General features: G+C 36.4%; 2 protein-coding genes across 3 annotated transcripts in view; one reads left to right on the top strand and one right to left on the bottom strand.

Moving 5' to 3' along the window:
- Positions 1-12,812: 12,812 nt before the first annotated feature.
- LOC127877930 (heat shock 70 kDa protein 12B-like) lies at positions 12,813-18,353 on the top strand. Of its 2 annotated transcripts, none has more exons than XM_052424255.1 (6): positions 12,813-12,904; positions 14,171-14,284; positions 14,666-14,860; positions 15,398-15,616; positions 15,949-16,099; positions 16,896-18,353. In XM_052424255.1, exons 2-6 carry the CDS (start codon positions 14,180-14,182, stop codon positions 17,948-17,950), a joined length of 1,725 nt encoding a protein of 574 aa, XP_052280215.1. In that variant the 5' UTR covers positions 12,813-12,904; positions 14,171-14,179; the 3' UTR covers positions 17,951-18,353. The 2 variants fall into 2 exon arrangements, with proteins under 2 accessions (XP_052280215.1, XP_052280214.1); XM_052424254.1 differs by lacking the exon at positions 12,813-12,904 and adding an exon at positions 12,912-13,262.
- Positions 18,354-18,385: 32 nt separating this feature from the next.
- The window catches only part of LOC127877929 (probable ATP-dependent RNA helicase DHX34), a 37,076-nt gene continuing 31,015 nt past the window's right edge, over positions 18,386-24,446 (bottom strand). Inside the window, exons 20-26 of the mRNA XM_052424253.1 lie at positions 23,439-23,587; positions 22,942-23,052; positions 22,475-22,596; positions 22,029-22,199; positions 20,973-21,069; positions 20,538-20,689; positions 18,386-19,472 (exon numbers count right to left, since the gene is read on the bottom strand). Coding sequence (XP_052280213.1) covers positions 19,315-19,472; positions 20,538-20,689; positions 20,973-21,069; positions 22,029-22,199; positions 22,475-22,596; positions 22,942-23,052; positions 23,439-23,587 — 960 coding nt within the window. The 3' untranslated portion in view covers positions 18,386-19,314. The remainder of the gene's footprint in view (positions 19,473-20,537; positions 20,690-20,972; positions 21,070-22,028; positions 22,200-22,474; positions 22,597-22,941; positions 23,053-23,438; positions 23,588-24,446) is intronic.

The following is a 24,446-nucleotide window of genomic DNA, read 5'->3' as shown; positions in this document are numbered from 1 at the left end:
CCTAAAATACAATTAAATCTAAAAAAGTCAGTGTTCCTTATTCAGGGCGCAAAATAAACGGGGTTTTCAGGTGTTTACACACTGGCTGTACATTATGTAATCACATCGTTAAGAATTATGTTTTTGCAAAATTCTCAAGTTTTTTTAATACATTTGCAAAAATCTTTAGAGCATAAAAGACAGTTTTTCTTGCAGTTTATCTTTTGGTTTAAGAATATATCCTTCAATCCCTCTGAACTCGGTGACAAATTTCATGTTGCGTGAAGCATAACCGTGTAGTACAAATCGAATTTTGAACAAGAACACAGGCTTACTAAATAAAGTAATTGTGATGTATTTCACATTGCCATAAGCAGCATAGAAATCTGTCTTTTAGGCACTAGTTGAAATTCTTAAGAAAAAAAAGTTTTTAAAAGTTATTCGAAGTTTTTAAAAGTTATTTGAAGTAAAGAACCACTTACAGTCGTGGTTCAAGGCTTTTAATGACTGCACATGTGGTATGAAATGCGTTGGTCTATGATTGGCCTTCAATTCGCATAATAGTCGCCCCCATTTCTCTGGCAATATAGTGAACCACAGGCAGCAGTATCATAAATTTGCCCCCCCCCCCCCGGACCGTACCCCCCCCCCCCGAGCTAACCCCAGGGGTTCCAGATTGTTAAATGTACGCATATTGTGTCTGGTTTGACTTTTCATCATCGAATATTGACACAAATACACAGTTTGAAAAAATACCCTTCGTATATGTATTATATATACACAAGGTATGATGAAACGCACTATATGCCTATTGCTGAAAGATTGTGGAACACTGGACGTCACCGTTTTCATCAAGAACACACATGTTTCAATTCAGTTGCCGACCTCATGCGACTGATTCGTTAAAAGACATTAAAAGCAACGTGATTACACAACTTATCGATCTCCTGTTCGGCTAATAACTTAAATATTCAATTAACTTCGACTTTCTCGCTACATGTCACTCGGTGTTTCGTATACATATGTACACCATTTTAATTTTATAACGCTTCATCTGGTTGGTTGTTCCAATAGCCAACATTGTGTTGGCCAATGATATGACGTTCTACAACCGAGCTACAAACAATGGCAGCAAAACACAGACATGTAGCGATAAAGTCGAAGTTAATTAAGTATTTAAGTTATTAGCCGAACAGGAGATCGATAAGTTGTGTAATCACGTTGCTTTTAATGTCTTTTAACGAATCCAGTTGCATGAGGTCGGCAACTGCATGGAAACATGTGTGTTCTCGATGAAAACGGTCACTTCCAGTGTTCCACAATCTTTCAGCAATAGGCATATAGTGCGTTTCATACCTTGTGTATATATAATACCTATACGAGATGTGTACTTGTGTCAATATTCGTTGTTGAAAAGCCAAACCAGACACAATAGGTGTACATTTAACAATCTGGAACCTCTGGGGTAAGGGTCCGGGGGGGGGGGGGTGGCAAATTTATGATACTTCTGCCTGTATAGTGAACGTCAATTAGTCACCAAGCTGACTCCGAAATAAGTTTGCTCAATCACATATTGTCCACTTTACCGGCGAAATTATTTTAATTGCGGGTCGGTTATCGGCATCATTGTAACGTTTATGTGAAGATGGGGCATTGGTCGGGTAGTTCTGGCAATAAGCTTTTCAAGTAGAGTTCGTAGATTCTAAACCTGATGGAATCAATTTGTGTTATCACAATTACGTTGTTTACTTCCGGTTTCTGTGTACATTAGACATTACGTAACACTTTTAAAAGTTAAAATACAATACATATGCCAACACGTCTCATTAAACTGCACGACTGTTGTAACACGTAGCATGTCAGCGAAAACAAACTCTGATAAAAACTAGACATTAAGAAATAAAACTGTAATTTAAAAAATATTTACACGATCAAAAGGATTATATTTACAGCATTAACTAAGTAAAATGGTGAACACGTGTTAATAATTGTTCACCATTTGATGCTCTAAACAAAATACGTTTTTCTATTATCAGGCTAAGTGGATGAGCTTTGAGAAATAGTCTATAGTCTATTACGAAATGCTTTTATGATAATATACCGGTAAGCACTCATCTATGAAGAGACGATGTTCGCACTTATGCAAAAATCACAATAAATGATATATGTATTAAGCCCCTTTGTTATATATTGCTCATTAATAAATAAAATTATTATGTACATATGTAATCGAAATCAATTCAATACACTCATACATGTGTTTGATCTTTTCGGTTAGGTCAATTTGTAATGTTCGGAACATTGTTAATACACGGAAGTAAGTTTAATAGTTATTTACAGCTCAGTGATTATAATCATACGCGGATGAATTAATATTATCAATAAAGGTTTTGTAAATTTTAATTGGTAAGTAGATTTAATTTCTTTCTTTTCAACGTCCGCTATAGTAAGTCGTTTAAGATTATTTAGATAAATAAAAACACATGTTCAAAATACAATAACTCCTCACACATCACATTTATAATACAAATTCTATTTTAATTTTAAATAAAAGAAAACGTGACCTAAGTTGATACTGTCTTGTCCGCGAGTCTTCGATTTAAGGAAAATGTCCAAGTTACCTATACAAAGCAAGATAATGCATGCAAAAAGGCATTACATTTAAAAGAATATTAAAGATGGGTCGCCGCCTTGGAAACGGTCAACACAAAGATTTACATGTGTAAACCGGTTTAAAGGATTAAACATAGTTCAAATGCCTTACCTTAGTCTGAGGAAACAAGTTAAACCAGAATCGGTCTCTATGATTCAGATGTAATTATAAAATGCTTAGATGTTTTCGGTGTCGGCTGATTCATTATTTATTTTATCTGGCCGAATTCTGAACTAAATTAAATTAATATGTTCTTGATGTATAAAAACAACAAAGAAAACTCTTTATTTATAATCAATATTGAGTCATAATTTTTGCTATAATCTAGTGACTGTTGGTTTTTATACTTGGCATTGTATTGGCGAATTATTTATATCTACTCGGATTAGACGACGCAAACTCAATGCGGCCCTCGTGGTGTGGCCAGTAGCAATTCAAACTATTTATTGTTGAAATGCATTGAATTATTTGCCTTTATCACTGTCAAAGTGTTTCATTAAAATTTAACACAGGTATATTTTTAAACGAAGGCAAGATGAAAATATTAAATAAAAATGATTGCATAGCTTTTTAAATCTATGTATGTTGTTGGTTATTTTATTTATTCCTTCTATTTTACAGATATACAAATGAACGAATGAACGAATCATAGCCAGCCGACAACCTGAGAAATAAATACGAAGAAATTGTTTCTATTATGGCAAATGAAAGTCAAATGACTGAAGACGTCATGAACACGACTTACGATGCCATGAGCTGGTATCAACCCGCCTCTGGTGGGGAACCTCCGATATATGCTATAACACGTTATCATATGTATCCAATAGTCATGATTGGACGTATCGTGCACATTATGTGGTATATTATAGGAATAATTGGCAATTTAGTGTCTATTTATATTTGGATTAAAGCCAGAATGAAGAAGGTAAACCCATCGGCTTTTTATCTCGTCTCCATCATTTTCTGTGATATAAGTTTTCATATCCTTCACTTCTTCTATTATTTGAAATATTTCTGGGGCGTTCCTTCCATCGACCATCCAGGGTTGTGTCAGATCTGGAATGTATTAAACTTAATACCACAGTACGCCAGCCAACTGCTGGTCCTCGGTTTCACAATTGAGAGACTGATTTCAATTATAAAACCTTTCCACGCGGAAAGATTCAGCAGACATCACAGAGCGCCCAAGGTCGTGATCGGCTTGTTTGTATTTGTTATTCTTATTTCGATACCACAAGGAATATTTTGGACCGTAAATGAAAGTGGATTTTGTGATATTTCTGATAAAAATTTACAAGTATATGACATTTGGACCATTGTCACAGAAAGCATTTTATTTCTTGTGATCCCAGTAATTTCTCTTATCATGAATACCATCATGTTAAGGTTCGTCACTGTCACAATGAACAATCATGAAGTGTTACAAACCAACGGAAGAATCTCGACAAGGGCAATTCGTAAAGGTCTCAAGCCGGTGACAAAGACACATATTTGCATTTCGTTGTTTAGAATTATAACCCAACTGCCAGTTTCAATAACATACACTATTCATAATCTACCTGAGCTTCAATTTGGAAGCGTGATTCCTTTGGCTGAGTTTTCAAACAGTCCACAAAAAGTGACTTTCATTAGATATTGGGGAGCTCGAATGACCATTGAAATATTTGGAGCATCCCACCACGCATTGAGTGTGTTTATCTTTTACGCTTCTTCTGAGCAATTTCGTTCTGAATTTTTAAAAATAATCCGACGAGTGCGAACCTGATTTGCTCCGCATAAAGGTCTTAGGCATGTGCCTTATTCGACCTCAGATACAAAGCTAACAATGATGACTCTTGCCACTTCGGCTAAATGACGTGTGAAGAGGACAGGGGATGTCGTATTGCACATCACACAATATAAAACGACTGACCAGAACATTTGTCTAGTTTAAAACATAGTAATGCACGAATATAGATGAAACAATACTTTAATCCGTCCAGTATGTTTTATAAATACATGAAACACGTTGTATGTGTCCTTATAAACATTGTACATTGTACTTATTTGAAGCTTACCGGTAGAATATTATGCATTTTTGAATTCACCATGGATAAAATACCTTGTATACAGGAAATAAACATACTGCGTTATGAAACTTTATCAACCTTATGTCGTGTTTACGTATTGGAAACACATACTGGTAACATATACATTTGTATGCTGGTAATATATACATTTGTATGCAAGCTATGTGTGTATGTTTATGTTTTGCTGAAGAATCTGCTTGTATATTTTATGATAGAATATATCGATCGTACATGCATGTGTGTTATATTTATTCGGCAATTGTTTCCTTTGATGACACAGGCGCGCGTTTTAATTATATGCAAATTTAACTCTATGGGCAAATGGAGAAAAAAGATATATGAAAAATGAAAAACAACAAAACTAAACAAAACACACGAACGAAATGTGAAAAGTGCCAAAAGAACATACTATCTACAAGAGTTATTGACAGCATCATTTCGGCAATCAATGACGATCATTAAGCTCAACTTGTATTCCATGGTGAGAAATGACCGTTCAGCTCCGCATTTCTTCTTTAGTAATGCTAGTTCTATGCAAACAAGCCCTTACTAAGAGCAACATTTTAATTTACATGGCAACTTAAAAATAAAAACAAGCATTTTGATGAAAAATGATATGACGGGCGTTATTAACCCGAGATGAAAAATGATATGACGGGCGTTATAAACCCGAGAAAGTCGCTCTCTGATTATGACTTAAACATCGGAATTAATTATTAATGTCGCATAGGTGGCTAACCAGTTCTTATCATGATGTTGAGGACTATTGAGTAGATTTACGAACCCCAAATAAGAGGCTCTTTTCTCGTAGCTCCGCCCCTTCTGGCGCCGTTGGGGGTGAACGGGAAAAGAAACATCAACTGTATAATACAAGATACAAAACTCATATTGAAGATAAAATACATGTTGGTTTGAACGAATGGGCATTAATATTTACGTGAAAGTGCTTTTATAACAGGTTGCCTCTGCTCCACTTTTTCGTGAACCTCCTACGATATTAATGAGCATTCAACAAAGTGTTAAGTATAAGTTTTGTAAGCAGGAACGGACTCTTGTTTTCATTTACAGGTCATTTCATTTATCAAAACATAAAAGGAATTCATACAGATTATACCAAACGCTTTTTTCTATAGACCACAATACCATGTCATCGGGCGCATGAAACGAGGCGGAAAGAAAGCGCCTTTTGTCAGTGAAACGCATGTAAAATATTCTCAGAATCCCGCTTTTGAACGCTACCAACATAAAGTACGTTAACGCCATGTATTCGTAGCATTCATCGCTTATTCCTGTATGTGAAAACGAAACAATGTGAAATTCCTAATTATTTTTGTTAAAATGAACTGCTGCGCGTGAATGGTGCCTGAAATCCCGTCTACTAGCTCTTGCCCAGACGTGACGAGACAATTACCCTGAAAGCGCGAGAGATACAGTAAATATTTGCGGTGAATACGTGTAAAACAATAGGCAATTTCAATTATTATAAATGTATTCAATTACTTAAAAAATAAAAACAATGATGAAGAAACAGTCCGGATAAAATGTTTTTTGTGTGCAAAATGTAATCTTTTAGCGTTAAGTTTGACCTTAACTTTTAAGGTAAGGAGACATATGTCAATGTGGACGTTTGTGGTAAGTTACCTCAGATGCATGATGAATGGCATAGGTTAAATGATAAGCTGTGTTTCGACAAACTTTGACATTAACCGTTTACGTGTGGCCTTGAATTTGAGGTTAGTAGGAACACTCGTCTTATGATTGTGGTCATTTGTGGTACGTTATTCTAAAATTGCACGATGAATGACACAGTTACAGTCCGGACAAGCTCGGACAAGTTTTTAATAGCCAATATTTGACATGTCAAATGGATCCTAACCATATAGGAGACATGTGTTACGTGGGACAGAAACTGGTCTCATTGTGGACATATGTGCATTTTAATCGCATGATGAAGGGCACAGTTACAGTCCAGACAAACGGTTTTAATACAAAAGACACAGACACTGAATAACAACAAAGTGACAGTCAGTTGGACAGTTGGATACACTCTTATAAATGTTGGGCAAAATAAATACCATATGAGCATCTATTTTTCCTGTGTTATATTGTTTATTTTCGTAGTGTAGAGGTTTTCATTAAAAATAATGTAGTAAAATGACTTAAAAACCATAAGAGTTCTTGCGAGGTCGTGGAATAGCGATTGTATCGCATAATTTTCATAAATGTCATAGATAATGGGCTACTTTATAACGCGTATAACGTGAGACGAAGCAAGACTGCGAAAAGCGAATCGAAAAAGGATAATTCTTAAAAATTGCAGAATTAGAATCAAAATTATCTGCTTACTGCTGAATTTATCTTGTTCATGGACCGAAACTAAAAGAGCGACAGTGTAGAACATTTATGAAAAAGCACGGAAACAGAATTTCGGAAATTCATTGTTTAATATTAAGCAAATAAGTAAACCTAGCCTGTGTATGATTGTAAAATATCATTCGTTGTGAAATGAACAACACAAGTATCTGTTTATATATTTGAATGTCTTCATATATTTGAATGTCGATTCTAATTGTAAAAGCATGAAAAAGTTTTATGTAATAAAAAAATATTACCGGAGTCGGGATTCGAACCCGGCACCACTGGAAGCAAAAGTTCACGCGTTTCCACTGCGCAGCGCTGTCTTAACTAGTCGACGCAAAACAGAAATGCTACTTAGCGTTTTTTTCCCTAAATTAGCAAGGAAAAGCATTACAAACGCTTTATTATTTTACCAATAATGACTAATCATTATCGCGTTTTCTTAGTCATTAGTATTTTTTGCTTGTTTAAATATAATTTATAAATTCTTTGTTGGATCTATAATAATTATTTTGAAAATCTTCATTTTACAAAACGGAGAAAAACTCCATTTCATAGGTTTCTAATAAACTGCTCACTCTACAACTACTAAAAATAATATAACTTCTATGACGACAGACTTATTTGCTGTCTACATCTTTTATATGTATAACCAGTCGATTTGTGGTAATGCTGATGTAAACTTCTATGCATCTAAATAATTGAGATTTGGTTTATAAGAAATTACTTTTAATCCAGATGCAAAAACTCGGTAACACATACTCTAAAATATAGCATTAAACATATATTTTAAATATGATAAACACATACATATATACGTAATGTTTAGTTTACAATGACACACGTTCCTTTGGCCATTCTGTATTCATCCACGACACAATATGCTCAAGCATTCTATAAGTAACTTAATTCATATCAGCAACAACATACCATACTGTAACCTATCAAGTATACATTTATATCAGCACTACCATGCTTTTGGTAGATCATGTTTGAAGCGGAACGCATTAAAAGCTGGGCTGTAATTCTTTAACACCAAAATGTCAAGATAACATTCACACCACATTGCTATTTACAGTCAATAATTCAAAATGAACGAAGTCTCAATGTTTTGCTGTTGTTTGCGACAAACCATGGAATCCTTGAAAGCACAAATACGGACAACTGTGAATTGCAACATATAAATAGCAAAATGACACAAAACTATGCACAGAACAGAACAGAACCGTTTATTTCGACTTAAGCATGTAAAGCTCATCGTCATTTACGTACGTATACAATAACAGCATGAAGTAACTACAAAATATACATCATTTCGAAGAAATATCAATTGATACTATAAGGAGTAAACATGTTATCGTGTATTCGTGAGAAAGTTATTACATAATTTCAAACGTAGTTTAATAATTGCAACACTTATTTTATTATTCTGCAACAAATTTCACCTGTGAACACAGTTTATATTTCAAACTTCATATGTAAGATATTACTCGCTTTGTATACAGTCAAACCTTTGAGTCTTTTTAGCATAGTAAAATACATTAATATGAAGTCGTATGATGGGCTTATATAATTGCATAAATCCAACTTTATACTTGAGTGTTATTTTCATTCGTAGTTCAATAAAATTTAGAAATAAAGGATTGAGAGTTGCTGATAACGTTCAAGCTGTTTGATATGAAAATAATTCTTCAAAATTTGTTGCACTTACTTGTAGTTAATTATTGTATTAGTATTAGTACTATATCCCTAAATGTTTACCACCTATACGAAAATCGAAACTATAGTTGATCTATAGGGATATGGTTCCTTAGTTAATATGAAAAATCATTTCATTTAGATGGCAATCTATAAGGTATAAACGTAAAATCTCCATCTATATAGACTGATAAATTTAATCAATTATGCATATTAATTGGTTTTAAACGTCTGTCTTCCTGTGTCAAAACAGAAAATTATTACCATCGTATATATCCTTGTAAAATTGAAAATTCCTAAAACTTCAAAGTGGAATATGTCAAACAAACTTGTAACACTTACTTTAGTTGCGTCTTGAACCATATTATAAAATGCACAATAGATTAAATAACAAGTTTGATAAATATGTGTAATAGTATATTTTAATTACAGTTTTAATTGCATTTACGATTTTGCACAATATTTGCGTGATCCACGGTGTCCCTGAGAGAGATCATCTAGATGACGATCATGTGAATAAAAATGGTATTTAAAATCGTGCGGTACATGATGCTCTACGCTTCTGGGAAATTATCTGTAATCAGTATTTTAAAATGTGAACATGAATTGTCTTGAAATCTCGCAATGTATGTGTGGGGTGGGGTGTTATTCGTATGGTAGGGTTGGATGTTAGGGTGTTTGTACGTTTGGTAATGGTGTTGATGTGTGAGGGGGTTCTGTTGTGGATGGGTGGATAGGAGTGGATGTTGGTGTGTAGAGGTGGAAATGGGTGTGTGGGGTGGTGGATGGTGTGTGGATGTAGGGATTAGTTTGTGGAAGGCTGGGGCTGGGTATTTGCGTGTGGAGGTGGATTGGGTGTGTGGGTTGGTTGGTAGGGTGTTGGTGTTAGATGTAGGTTTTCTGTTTAGGTAGGTACACAAACATGTATCAAATTCATATTCATGTCGTTGCTTTCTATGGTTAAACAAATATTCATAATTCTGACATGAAAATGTACATACAAGCCAGAGCAAAAACATCGGCTGTAATGTCGTTTATGCATTGTTCGAGTTTTTATGAAGGGTGCAAAGTCTATAGCACGCCACAAGAAAAACAACGCATATTTATTGTTCTGGCATTACCGCGGTTTTTATCTCACATACAACAGCATCATGCGCTGAAGTACCTCTTAAACATCTTAGTACATACAGGCATGATATACAATAGAATGCACATTATTTGCTTTATTATAAAATATGCGTAATAAAAACTGAGTAGTAATGCAGTAGCAGTTTTTAAATTCAAAATACATGAGCTAGATTTCATTGAAACGTCAATAACTTGATATTTGATATTATTCGACATATATGAAATATCAAGAAATATACCTTTTGCTGTGTAATTGAAGCTCATTGCAATTATAATTTAACACCCAAGGGTCACGATAACGCTTACGTACCCGCTAATTTTTGCTCAGACCATAATGCTTGCTCACACCATAATGCTTGCTCACACCATAATGCTTGCTCACACGATAATGCTTGCTCACACCATAATGCTTGCTCACACCATAATGCTTGCTCACACCATAATGCTTGCTCACACCATAATGCTTGCTCACACCATAATGCTTGCTCAGACGATAATGCTTGCTCACACCATAATGCTTGCTCAGACGATAATGCTTGCTCACACCATAATGCTTGCTTACACCATAATGCTTGCTCAGACCATAATGCTTGCTCACACCATAATGCTTGCTCAGACCATAATGCTTGCTCACACCATAATGCTTGCTCAGACCATAATGCTTGCTCACACCATAATGCTAGCTCACACCATAATGCTTGCTCAGACGATAATGCTTGCTCACACCATAATGCTTGCTCACACCATAATGCTTGCTCAGACGATAATGCTTGCTCAGACCATAATGCTTGCTCACACCATAATGCTTGCTCAGACGATAATGCTTGCTCACACCATAATGCTTGCTCAGACCATAATGCTTGCTCAGACGATAATGCTTGCTCACACCATAATGCTTGCTCAGACGATAATGCTTGCTCACACCATAATGCTTGCTCAGACGATAATGCTTGCTCAGACCATAATGCTTGCTCAGACGATAATGCTTGCTCACACCATAATGCTTGCTCAGACCATAATGCTTATTATGAGGAAACTACTGATTCAAAGGAGAATGAAACAATTAAAGCTCCGAACTGCAGCAGTTGATTTCCTCCCTGGTGCATGAGCTTATTGGCGTGCCATTCTACAATTATACCCATGTTTTGCAATTATATTATAGGATTTAACGTGTTGGTGTTCTATTTTAAATAAGCCAAGATAGAAGCGTTGCCACATTGTTTTCCTGCACGAAGTAGGGCCATACTCGATACATTTGCCGATTTACGTTAAGTCATCGCTAAATCATGATTATGGAAAACGTCAGATTGCTGCGGAACCCTTGGGGATCTCTCGCGGCTATTGTCACGAAACCAGCCCGGCTGTAAGGGATACATATCGTATTAGGCGTGTTAATCGAAATCAAACACAATCTCTTTTAAAATGCATCCTATGTTTGATGTGGTTAAAACAATGCTTTGTATAAACCTCAAATTACTCTTCGTGTGTACCAAGTTTCATCATTATTTATTATGTACTTAGCATGCATAACCGTAGTATTTGCCCTTTTAATGAATACATACGAATTTTGGAAGTGAAAAGACACAAACACGCGTGTGTTAAAATTATATGTCAATCTATAGTCAAGTGTGTGTTCTTGGACATAACAACGAAATGCATTTGATCGGCATTGTTTTGACAAAATACTGGCTAGACTTAGCTCCCTTTAGTAATCTGGATCATGTACAATGGTTCTCATAATATCGGTCCGTGTGATTGGTTGCTTGTTTAAAAAATACTAGTAGTATCTTAACGGAAAAAAGAAACGTTTGCTCATGTTGTGTGTTAAATATTTTTACATTTTATTTAGAAATAAGCGACATATAAAACATTTGATAAAGCTAATATTAATCCATTAACAAACTGACATAATTATATGTTACGTAATTTAAAAGTCATATCACCACCCTGGAATTAACATGACCTACTTTCCAACGAACACATTCAATGAATTCATGACAATGATCGTCGTAAAAGTCATGGATGACCATAAAAAATATTACAACTTTTAAACAATGAAAAAAACACATTTACTCTCCAGCACTTTTTTAGGGTTTTTCGTTAAAGTGACGATACTATGAGGAGGGCCGATACTATGAGAATAAGGGATACATAACTGTTGCAGCATTTAGCGTAATTATATTTTAAGTAGCAGTAATCTACATCAAACTCTTGGGGGATAAATGGTTATGTGTAATCTTGTCTTCACTTTTAACACGAATGCAACGGTTTTATATAACTACTAATGTATTTTTCAAGTAATGTCAGTGTGTGTGGTCGGGCTGACAGACGATTGCAAAAACAGATAAAGGGACTTACAGACTAATGAAAAATGTAAAGCCCAATATGCATACCATGGTTAATGTTATATCTTATGTACTGTTTTAAATAATACATTACCGGTATTTAGCTTTGTTTTATCTTAAGTACGGCGTGATTACCTCTTACTTCTGTTGAAAATACAACATGATGTGCATCTTTCTCAAATTACCCATCATAAGTGTATTAAAATGCGTCAACAATCCTCAGATCAACGTTATAGTTAAACAAGTTCGTAACTTGGCTAATGATGAACACATTGTGTGGCGATTAAGTGTCGCCAAAAGCAACGCGTTTTAATTTATATATTTTAAAATCGTTAATCTAGCACTGGCGCAACATGCACCTATATAGTATTCTTCCCGAATTATTGAATTTAACACGTACTGTATGAAAATATTATTTTAAGGAACAATCAAGCAACGGCAACATACGACATATTTAACAAGAGAAACATGTCCACTATGATAGAATTTTACAACAAAGATGTACTTTTTTAGATGAAATTTATGCTAATAGTGTCTAGTTAATATGACCGAGCTATAACAGAAACCAATCTACAGCATGACCACCATTATTTGCATGTGGTAATATACACACCGGTCGATAATCAATAGCATGGGATGAATAAGAACACGTTAAGATTCAATCGCAATTGCAGGTAAAATAATACTGAGCTTGAGTTAAGTAAACATTTCATGCATGCCACTTTTACTTTAAGAAATAAGTAATGAAATTGCGATCATAAATAACACGGAACCAAACGACTTATAAGTATACGTATTCCGTAACGTATATCGGGTAAACAGATATAACATTAAAAGGAAAGTTGAAATATGTGCGCTTTAAACAACGGAATTCGAAACAAGAAGTAAATTACGATGGCATAAGGTTAAATAAAAAGTTGTCTTCTACGAAACGTTTATAGATCTCTGACGCTGTGTATTTCTGGAAAAGTTTCAACAAAAGTTGTTCAACTATATTAATTAGCTGCGTTGATTCGGTTTAAAAACACACAGGTATATGCCTATTATCCGCATCGCTTACTTTGTCATTCGTATTAAATAAATATGGTATAACTAAATCGAAAGTAGACGATTTGTGATATTTCATGAATGTGTAAAACAAGAAAATCGAAAGTAGACAATAGTTGTATTTATTTAATGTTAACCAACCAGCCCTTTCATACCTGACATGTCTGATTATGATCTTATTGATGACCCCACCCCCCTCATACCCTCATTCAACCCCGCTCCCCGAGCTGAACATCGGGTTGACCCAGTTGAGCTCGATTTGGTCATGGTCGGCTTAGGTACTCATAACATGTACCCCGGGTACTCTTAAGTATACTTACATGTACCCCGGGTACGGTAAATATAATAAAACGTACCCGGGAAATTTAACGCTAAATCGGTCGTTGTCGGCTATATTTTTTTAATTAATTTTATTCACATGTATATCATTTTTCTGTAATATGACCTCTATATTATCGAAACTCAAAAAGCATGTTGATGCATGTTTTTTTAAAGAGAAGTTTGTTTAAGATAATCGGTTGCGCGTTTTACGACATCGGATTTTGGGCGGGAATACAACTCGGGTGCAGTCTAATATCAACCGGGTACGATTATGTATATTTACCGTACCCGGGGTACATGTAAGTATACTTGAGAGTACCCGGGGTACATGTAAGTATACTTAAGAGTACCCGGAGTACATGTAAGAAGTATCCGAGCCGACAATGACCAATCGAGCCCCTGTTGACTTTAACATTTTGGGGGTGAACTTTAATTACCGACTATTTAGTAAGTATTTTAGTCTAATAAACAGTTTAATTATAATACACAAAATGTACTTGTAATGAATATTGGCATCTTTATCTTGAATTATATTACGACTGTTTGTTACATATTCAATTCATACATTACAGTCCCACAGAATGTCGAGTGAAGACTATATCGCAGTGGCTGCTATAGACTTCGGCACAACATATTCGGGATACGGATTCTCTACCATTCAAGATTACAGTGTTGATCCTTTAAAGGTATCCATTCGAAATGTCTCAGGATAATGTGTTAACACTTAATATAAGAATTGTTATGCGAGTTTTTGTATGTTCGTTCTTGGATTTTTACTATAGCTTTGAAGCTTTGGTTGTTTTGTTTGTATATCAGATTGATCATGCGAATCGTTAATAATAACTTATCTCTCCTGTCAACTCTACCCTATCATCGCTTCGGTAACACTTTGAATTTAAATAGAAACGAATTGTACCCAATTCAAACATCGATTACATAGGCGGTCGAAATTCACAGGTACGAGGTATGTTGATGAAAATGAACACATGATGCGGACTGTTCGTTTGAAACTCCATACCTGGTGAAAATACATATTTTGACGGAAGGCTTATCCATTCCGTCGCTAGGTGACATCATGTACGTGGACCTCTGGCCAGATTATGTCGCTGAAGACGACCACGACGATCCTGTTCCGGCCGGACCAGACGTTTGACGCGTTCGGATACGAGGCAGAGGATCGCTACAATGACCTGTCCCTTGACAACATGCACACGGACTGGTTCTACTTCCGCCGTTTCAAGATGATGCTTTATGCCGCTCAGGTATACACTATATAGTAGTGTACAAAATGGCAATATTGCCGATAATTGTATAAGTCGCGCCGTTATAAGCAGTATACGTAGTAGTCACTTAAATTGAACGTACGATATTTTGATATGGTGCTTTATTGTCGTGATTATTGCACTCGTATAAATAGAATCTCAATATGTGCAAAGGGTCAGCTTTATTCAGGTTTCATGTGCGTTTGTTCTAGGGGCTTTTTCATCTTTGTGGAGCGGCCTTGGCCCCATCATTTTGTTAAAAAAAATTCGCAAACCGTTCTAAAGTGTGTCAAAAAGTCGTGAACTTTTTTTAAATTATTAAAATTTGAGCCGCGAATTTCTTTAAATTGTGATGATTTAAGTCGCATACTTCTCAATTTTGTGAAAAAACGACCATTTTCTATGAAAAAGCACTGGTGCTATTAAAGCAATTTGAACATTTGTATGGAAATCTATAGTAAACAACTATCTTCATAAAATAATTTTAAACATGGCATTGCATGTTTGAGGATCCAGATACTACACCATATCTTGCAGCACGTGCATCGCGATACTCCGCTGAAGGACGAGACGGGCAAGGAGATGCCGGCACTCGTCGTCTTCTCTGAGTGTATCCGTTATATGAAGGGACATCTGATGAATAATCTCGAAAGGCTGTTGCCGGAAGTGCAACCTACAGACATCAAGTGGGTGCTCACCGTTCCGGCCATCTGGGACGACGCCGCAAAGCAATTCATGAGAGAGGCCGCTGTCAAGGTAGCATTACTGATGGTCATTTGCATTTGCTTACGAAGCAGTCATGTCCTGTTGTCTGCAAAATTATGTTTGTGTACATTAAATGTGTCAAGATCTAAATCGCCAATCTGATATACGTCAACTAAAATGGGAATTAAGATTATGCGTTTACGAATAGATCAGATATAGGTACCATCAATGTGCAGTACTCAAAAAATAGTTTCGAGATTTTTGCACAAAAGAGCAAAAAACATAACAAGAACGTTGTGTGATGACTTGGTATGCACGCATTCAGACTGCATATTTTGCTATGAAGATTCGTTACCGAATATGCACGTAACCACTTTTTACAGGCTGGTATCGACGGCGGTCGACTGCTACTGGCGCTGGAGCCGGAAGCGGCTTCCATGTTCTGCAAGCATCTGCCTGTGGAGAGGCAAGGCGCCACATCGCAGATAACGTGCTTCTCCGCGGACTCGAGATATCTCGTGCTGGATGCCGGCGGTGGGGTTTTTTTTTTATAAAAAGAATGCGGCTATGATAGTATATACACTTGTTTGTGTCAGCATTTCCGTGTAATTCAAAAAGATGACAATATAAAAGAATTGTTTGTCATTTTGGGTACTGTTATCGACCCCGCTTATACGTCATAGAAAAAATCTGAATGATTTTTTGCTAACAAACTTCACAGGGTTGTTTAAGCCACACAACTTATTTGGCATAGTAAATTTAAGTCTAAATAAGAAACATATTTGGTCTATGCCAGTAAGAATAAATCTGGTGGTTGCAAGGTAGAAATCCGTCTTTTTTGCGCTTTAAAACTTAAAAATAATCGCGTTTGTCGAAATGGACGTATACGTCTTGAAATCCTACTTTCGGTTTTAAAAGCGGTACCGTTTGCATAATAATTAATAACTTGCTTACTAGGCTATAGATTTAATTTTATATATGCCAATTAGAATATATAAGGTGGTTACAATTAAGATAGAAATCCGTCTTTTTTGCGCTTTAAAACTTAAAAACAATCGCGTCGGTCTATATGGACTAGTTTATACGTCTAGAAATCCTACTTTCGGTTTTAAAAGCGGTACCGTTTAAAAATAATAAATTACTTGCTATAGATTTAATTACAATTTTGCACACTTTCAAATTGCACCTATATGTATTGATTAACATGTATTTCATTTCAAGGTCAGAGGCTTTAATTACTAAGATGGTTTATACAACTGTACGTAATACATGATCTAGCATTTGAAATAATGTAATAAAGTTATCAATATTCGATACAATGTCTCTACAGGCGGCACTGTAGACATCACAGTACACGAGGTGAATAGGGATGGCACGCTTCGGGAGCTAGTTAAGGCTAACGGCGGCGCCTGGGGCGGCACCATGGTCGACAAGGCGTTCGTGGCACTCATGGCAGAGATCACGGGCCAGGAGGTGCTTGACAAGTTCCACGAAAAACATCAGGACGACTACATAGACCTCATGAGAGCGTTTGAAGTTCGCAAGCGGTCAATCCAGCCGACGTCGGAGGACCGAATTACGTTCAAGATTCCCATCAGCTTGCATGAGCTCTATAGAGAGATGACTGGAGGTGAGATGCGAGATGCCGTGAAAAACAACCAGAAGCTGAACGGAAAGGTTTCCTTTGCAGGGGACAAGATGAGGACAGACGCCACTATTATCAAGGCGCTCTTTGAAGAAACATGCACAAACATCGTGGACCATTTGAGGCAACTGCTGAAAAACCCACAGACCGCCGGGACCCGCACCATACTGATGGTGGGCGGATTCTCGGAGTCTCAAATGCTCGCAGCCGCTGTCCAGTCGGCATTCAGCGATCTGCGGGTGGTTGTGCCGCATGATGCAGGGCTAGCCGTCCTGAAAGGGGCTGTGATATTCGGGCACAACAGCCACGTGATCACGTCCAGAATAGCGAAATATACGTATGGAGTAAGTTGTGTTGAGACATTTGATCCGAAAAAGTATCCTAAAGAAAGAATGGTAATATATGAAGGCAGATATGAAGTTCGAAAGGTATTCAGTAAACTAGTAGAAATTGGACAGTCGTTGTCCCCTGACAGTCCGCTCGAAGCAAAACAGTATTTTCCAAGGGGAAAATATGATTCCATGGAGGTTAATCTGTATGCTTCGCCCCAAAAAAATCCAATGTTTGTGGATGAAACAGATGCCATTTACATAGGAAAAATGCATGTAGACTGCAAAGATCACAAGGGTCGCGTGAGTGGGGCTTATGTTAGCCTCATTTTCGGAGACACTGAACTAAGAGTGAAGGCCGTACATGACAAAACTGGTGAGGAGACAGCAGCGACGTTCGACTTCCTGTAGGAAACAACATTAACTTGAATAAGCAGTCAACATATGTTACAATTTGTTTCTTAAACAAGATTAAAACTGACAGACTAGACACACAAATCATTTTCAATTCTAAATGAGACATACACAGTTATTTAACTGCCATTTATTAAATTGATCCTACTATTTATAAGGATTTGTGTTTGAACATTTATGTGCATGCTCTTGTTTATATCTTGGAAAAGTTAAGTAACAAATGTTTCAATAAGTCAGATAGAAATCTGATTTGTGCACTTTTTGATTATGTTGTACTTACATACTTTTGTTTGATATGAATGGTTGTGACTTGTTTTTATAACTTTTTCATATATTTTTTATTCATGCATGTTTTAATAAAATTCAACACTTGGATGAAATTAAATAGTGTAGAAAAGAATCAGGTTGCTTGTAAATTTCTCATTTATTAGCAAGTATAACTAGATAGACATCAATTCATCTGCATTACATGTTCGGACACATCCAAATCCAACATTCTTTTATGATGATCCTCACATTAAGCTTTACAAGTTTGAGGGAAACCGGAAATGCAGTTTAAGAGGAGTTGGGTGGAGAACATTCAATTAAGTAAATATTCAACAGTGAACACAAAGATTTAATCAATCATCAACACATTTATTTCTTTAATTCATCTGTGGAACGTTTGAGCTAGATCGGTAGTAGAAGAGCAGTTGGTTACACAAACTTTCAAAGGAACATTTAACATAACAATATTTCTGCATTTTTATAGACATGTCATATGCAAAGAAGATATGGCAGATATTATATCTTTGAACAGCGTCTTATATGATTGAAATTTCCTTTACATTTAAAAAAATTAAGGCACATGCCATAGTGTTTAACCATTCATTAATGATTCTCTTAAAACACGCAGATCTTGATCTAAAGACAGACCATATTACATGCATTTATCTTTAAACAACTTGAAAAAGTGCATAGCAGCATCTCCTTGTTGGACATATAGCAATGCAATGTTTCACAACTACACCAGTAAATTCAAACACGTCTTACTAGTAGTTTGCAAAACACAACAAATTCCAACTCTGTGTTTATGCTCAGTGACCATTACCCAATTTGGTGTCATTTGGCATAAATCTCTTTTACGATTGAAATAACATAAGATTCCTATATAGACAACCGTTAAATTCCCACTCTATGGATAGTTTGTTTTCCCATACAGTTGAACCTTGATAATATTTCATTGACTATTTTACCGGTGTTCAAGTTGCCATTCAGTGAATGGTCACATAAATGATACATGAAAGGTTCCCACGAAGGTTGATATTCAGTATATGGTTCCTTTTCCATGCTATGTCCCACCAGATTCCCCCTTTTCAGAATCAAGTTCCAGTCCTGTGAGTCTTCCTGTGTTTGAGTATCTCAGCCACACTGAGGTGCAGCTGCTGATCACAGTCCGTGCAGTAGTAGGGCTTCCTGTGGGCGCTCACCTGGCCCTCCCGAGCCTCACATAGCTCAGCATCCTGCTCTTGTTGAGTGGCTGTAGGGGAGAGACATAGAGTAGATCGTAGTAATAGACAGTTTCACCTACTTCATTCTGAAAAGTTTTGTTTGAATTAATTTCATGGTTTATTTTTAACAAAATATTTATTTTATTTCAATCTATTCTGAAAGCCAACTCTAATAAAAAAAACTTTGGTAAACCTGGTTTGTTTTTTACTGCTCCCATAACATATTTATACATACAAAGAAATGAAAAGTCACAAGGGCTGTATGTAAAACATGCACGCCCTCCATATGAGCTGTCAGTTGTAGTGGCAGCCATTGTGTGAATACGTTTTTTGTCACTGTGACCTTGACCTTCGACCTAGTGACCTGAAAATCAATAGGGGTCATCTGCCAGTCATGATCAATGTACCTATGAAGTTTCATGATCCTAGGCCTAATAATTCTTGAGTTATCATCCTGAAACCATTTTACTGTTTCGAGTCACTGTGACCTTGACCTTTGACCTAGTGACCTGAAAATTAATAGGGGTCATCTGCCAGTCATGATCAATGTACCTATGAAGTTTCATGATCCTAGGCTTAAGCTTTCTTGAGTTATCATCCGGAAACCATTTTACTATTTCAAGTCACTGTGACCTTGACCTTTGATCTAGTGACCTGAAAATCAATAGGGGTCATCTGCCAGTCATGATCAATGTACCTATGAAGTTTCATGATCCTAGGCGTAAGCTTTCTTGAGTTATCATCCAGAAACCATTTTACTATTTCGAGTCACTGTGACCTTGACCTTTGATCCAGTGACCTGAAAATCAATAGGGGTCATCTGCCAGTCATGATCAATGTACCTATGAAGTTTCATGATCCTAGGCCTAAGCGTTCTTGTGTTATCATCTGGAAACCATCTGGTGGACGGACCGACCAACCGACCGACATATACAAAACAATATACCCCCTCTTCTTCGAAGGGGGGCATAAAAATTCATTTTTTGTGTTTTTCAATTAGCCATAGAGAGAAATATTTATGGATCTTTTCTTAGAAACCTAAATGTAAGTAGCACAATTGTATCCTTGATCACATTCTACAACCTCACACCTACCTGTTATGTTCTGCGCCTGACACAGCGCCTCATGTTTGAGCCTTTCTGCTATGGCGACCACCATGCTGACCTGACACCGTGGGCAGGTCCAGTGACGCTGCATGTGCACTGTGAACTCTCCCACCACACTGGCCGTACCATCATCTACCAGGCTGATGTAGGACAAACACAGAGTGACTGACTAACATGGATACCAGAACAGCATTATAGATTCTAACAAACAGAAACAGTAACACATGATAACATGAGTGTGTTGAACATTTGACCAGTCCATAATAACGTAATAAACTCAAGATTGCTTCTTTCACATTTTAACAAGCCTAAACCAGTCCTATTGAAGAAAAAAGACACATATATGTGACATACAATATAATTGTTATATTTCATTTGTTATTCATTATGAGTTATGACACATCCCAATACCCTCTAACCTACCAGCCATGTGTAAGGTACTCATTAATCTGCAGACCTCCTTTCACTGGGTGTGGCTTACTGCCCTCGCTATGTCCGAACACCTCCTTCACTGCTTCACCTATAGACATGACCATAGATCAGTAAAAATACTAGTATTATCATTATATTCAAAGGAACAAACATACTTAAAAGATCTATTATAAAAACTCAAAACTTCTTATTGAGTCATTAAGAGGAATTCATATGGAATGATTTGTCACAAATCCACCATCTGAACAAGAGCTGTAGACAAAACACTAGTCTCCTACCATGTAAATATGTTAATGTTGTCAAAGAAAGAAAAGGATCTCCATCACTTGTGTATTACCTTCACTAGCTTAATGACGTTTTAAAAATGGTTGGAAGAAGATTATTCAATTATTTCTGTAACTATAGCAACCACAATTTGGGTCAAACTTAACAAATGAAATAATGTGCATATTCCCCATACGACCCTCTATCCACAAGCCATGTTTTATCAATGTATTTAGAGTGCCTTTTGACTTATTGCAGGGTCAAGATTCAGAACCATAATCATACAAATGGACAGAAAAAACTTAAACAACTTGCATATTCTCCCAAAAGCATCCTCTATCCACAAACTGAGTATCATCAACCTACCTTAAATACTTCTTATTTTGTAACAAGATGAAGATTTGAGTTTTCACTTATTTCTGCAACCATAGCAACCACAATTTTTCCCTGTCAAAATACTGAAATATTGTGCATATTTTTCCTACAGCCCTCTTTCCTCATTTAATTGATGAATAATCTAAACATATAGACTGCTGGACAGACAAAACAAACTGGTATAATGTGCATACTGCCCACATGGCCCTCTTTCCACATAATGAGTTACATCAATCTAGCTTATGCACTTTTTGAATTATGACAGGATGAACCATATTTTTCATCAATTAAATTCAATAGTTTTGTCTATAATTTCAATGAGGAGCACAAAAAGGAAACATAATATATCAACACTCATTCAGATTTTGTTGCAACAACATACTCCAAAATGCCACCTGGCCCACACACCTATGCCTTCTGCCCCCACATAGACATTCTTTATCTCTGCAGCCATCACCCTCCTCAGCTTGTAGCGGACATCGCTGCTCAGGAACTCTGACAGCTTGGTGGCCAGTGTCCGCTCTAACTTACGAGCCCTCGCACTCACACGCTTTTCTGACTCCATTGCCAGAAAGGTGTCTGAAAATATTATCATATTCATTCTATTGCTAACGCTATTGTAATGCATTCGTAGAAAAGCAAACAAATTATATAAATCATTTGCACTCTGTTCATCTCTGAATCTAATATTCTGTAAATGATGTAGCCATGCGAATTAACAATAAACTTAGACACACAACCACAATTGCATCCCTTATGAAAAAAAATCACATTAAACAACAGCTGTAGACAATTGACATAATAACATCACCTCCAGCAGCTTTATAACACTTCACCACAGTAACACCACTCACCCTCAAGCCTGAGTTTAAGAAGGTTCTGCCAGGTGGCTCTCAGCTGTATCACACTTGACATGACCTCTTGGGCAGCCTCCTCATTGGGTATCAGCAACTCCAGCCAACCATCACAGATCAGTCTAATTGTCAAACAAATGGGAAAAAACACTATTTGCACAAACTTTACCATTTGTCCTGTAGTTGCATGGCTTATCAATCTTGAATATGTCCCAAACTTCATTTGTTCATGCTTAACAAATGAAGAGAGGTCATGACTTAATGCATCCATAAATACAATTTCAATAACAAGATCTTAATTCAAACTAGAGTAATTTTTTGATTAACTGCAATCTTGACCCCTTTGAACCCAGTGTTATCCCAAGCGAAGTCTTAATATCAGGTACCTATATTTCACATTTCATTAAAATAATATTGAAGACAAACCCCAGTCCGAGAAACAGGGCATACATGAATGCATGCAGTACCTGGTGCAGTTTGCGTTAGTGTCGATGCAGTTAGAGAAGAGAGTGACCGTCTGGAGGGCAGGTACCCTCATGGTGTTGATCAGGAATGGCTTGTTGGTCTCCAGGATGGACCTAACACCAACACATGTAACATATCATGGCGATATCATATGGATAATATATATATATATATTGGCACAAACAATCGTCAAACTCTAAAGCGTGAAACAATATTATCATACTATAGCGTGAAACAATATCATCCCATAATAATAACGGCATTCAACTATGCTGTATTTACACCAATTGTTCATTTTATATGACATAATTTCATGTTTATCATGTTTTCAGCCATTTTGTGCTTTTTAGTTTTAAATAAAGAAGGCTGGTCAATGATGCGAAAGATTGTTCAAAATTCTAAGGGTATATTAAAGATACACAATTGTTTCAATATTTCACAACACTAGGTCTTACTCACTCTCACAGTCAGATAGCTTTCATAGAATAACCATCCTTACACGTAAGTGAGCAGCTCATGTTTGTTGCTAAGGTAACCTTTCAGGTCAACAGGGTCATGTTTATCACTGCCTGGATCCTTCTTTAGCTGCAACAGCTCTGGTTTATAGGAGAACACACTGGTGGGGTGCAACAACAAGAAGGGCTTGTTCTGGAATAGAGCAAGGCATGTAATATAGTGTTTCTGCTTAATGAAGCATAAAATATTAACAACAAGGGACAAAATTGTCACAAAACCAGGTTTTCAACTCAAATTGTGACCTTCACCTTGAAGATATTGACGTAAGTCTTTCACACGACACACCGTCCAATGATGGTGAACAAAAGTGCCAAATGATTATGAAAATTCACAATGATTGACATAGTTATGGCCTGGACAAGCTCATTTATGGCCATTTTTGACCTTTGAACTCAAAGTGTGACCTTGACCTTGGAGATATTGACGTAATTCTTTTGCGTGACACACCGTCCAATGATGATGAACAAATGTGCCAAATGAATTTAAAATCTCACAATGAACGACATAGTTATGGTCCGGACAAGCTTGTTCCGCCTGCCCGCCTGCCCGCCAGCCCGCCCGCCGACATTCGCCAATTTAAAAACTAGTTTCTTCCTTCGGAAAACCTGGTTAAAAATATGAGTAACTTATTCTCTCAGCAATAAAATAATGTAATATCACAAAGATCACACAAATATTTTCTGTTTATTTCAATGCTGTCAAGGACAAGTATTCATTACGTTGCAAATATGTCTAAAAGCATGTTATCTTCTTACTTTTGTATTATTTGTAGAAGTTGGGTTTAAAAATAAAAATTTCCGCTGTAATTTCAATTTAAATAACAAATGCTCATGGACTCAAAATGTAATAGTTTTGAAGATAACTATAGCTCTTGGCATTATTTATGTCATATTGTACACTGTCCATGATATGGATTCCCAACACAGCCACATAACTTTGTGGGATAGGTTATGAAATAATCTTCATGGCCATTTTCCTCCAACCTCAGATT

Source organism: Dreissena polymorpha, chromosome 4, assembly GCF_020536995.1.
Source record: "Dreissena polymorpha isolate Duluth1 chromosome 4, UMN_Dpol_1.0, whole genome shotgun sequence".
Classification (NCBI taxonomy): Eukaryota; Metazoa; Mollusca; class Bivalvia; order Myida; family Dreissenidae; genus Dreissena; species Dreissena polymorpha.
This window is presented reverse-complemented; position numbering and strand designations above follow the sequence as displayed.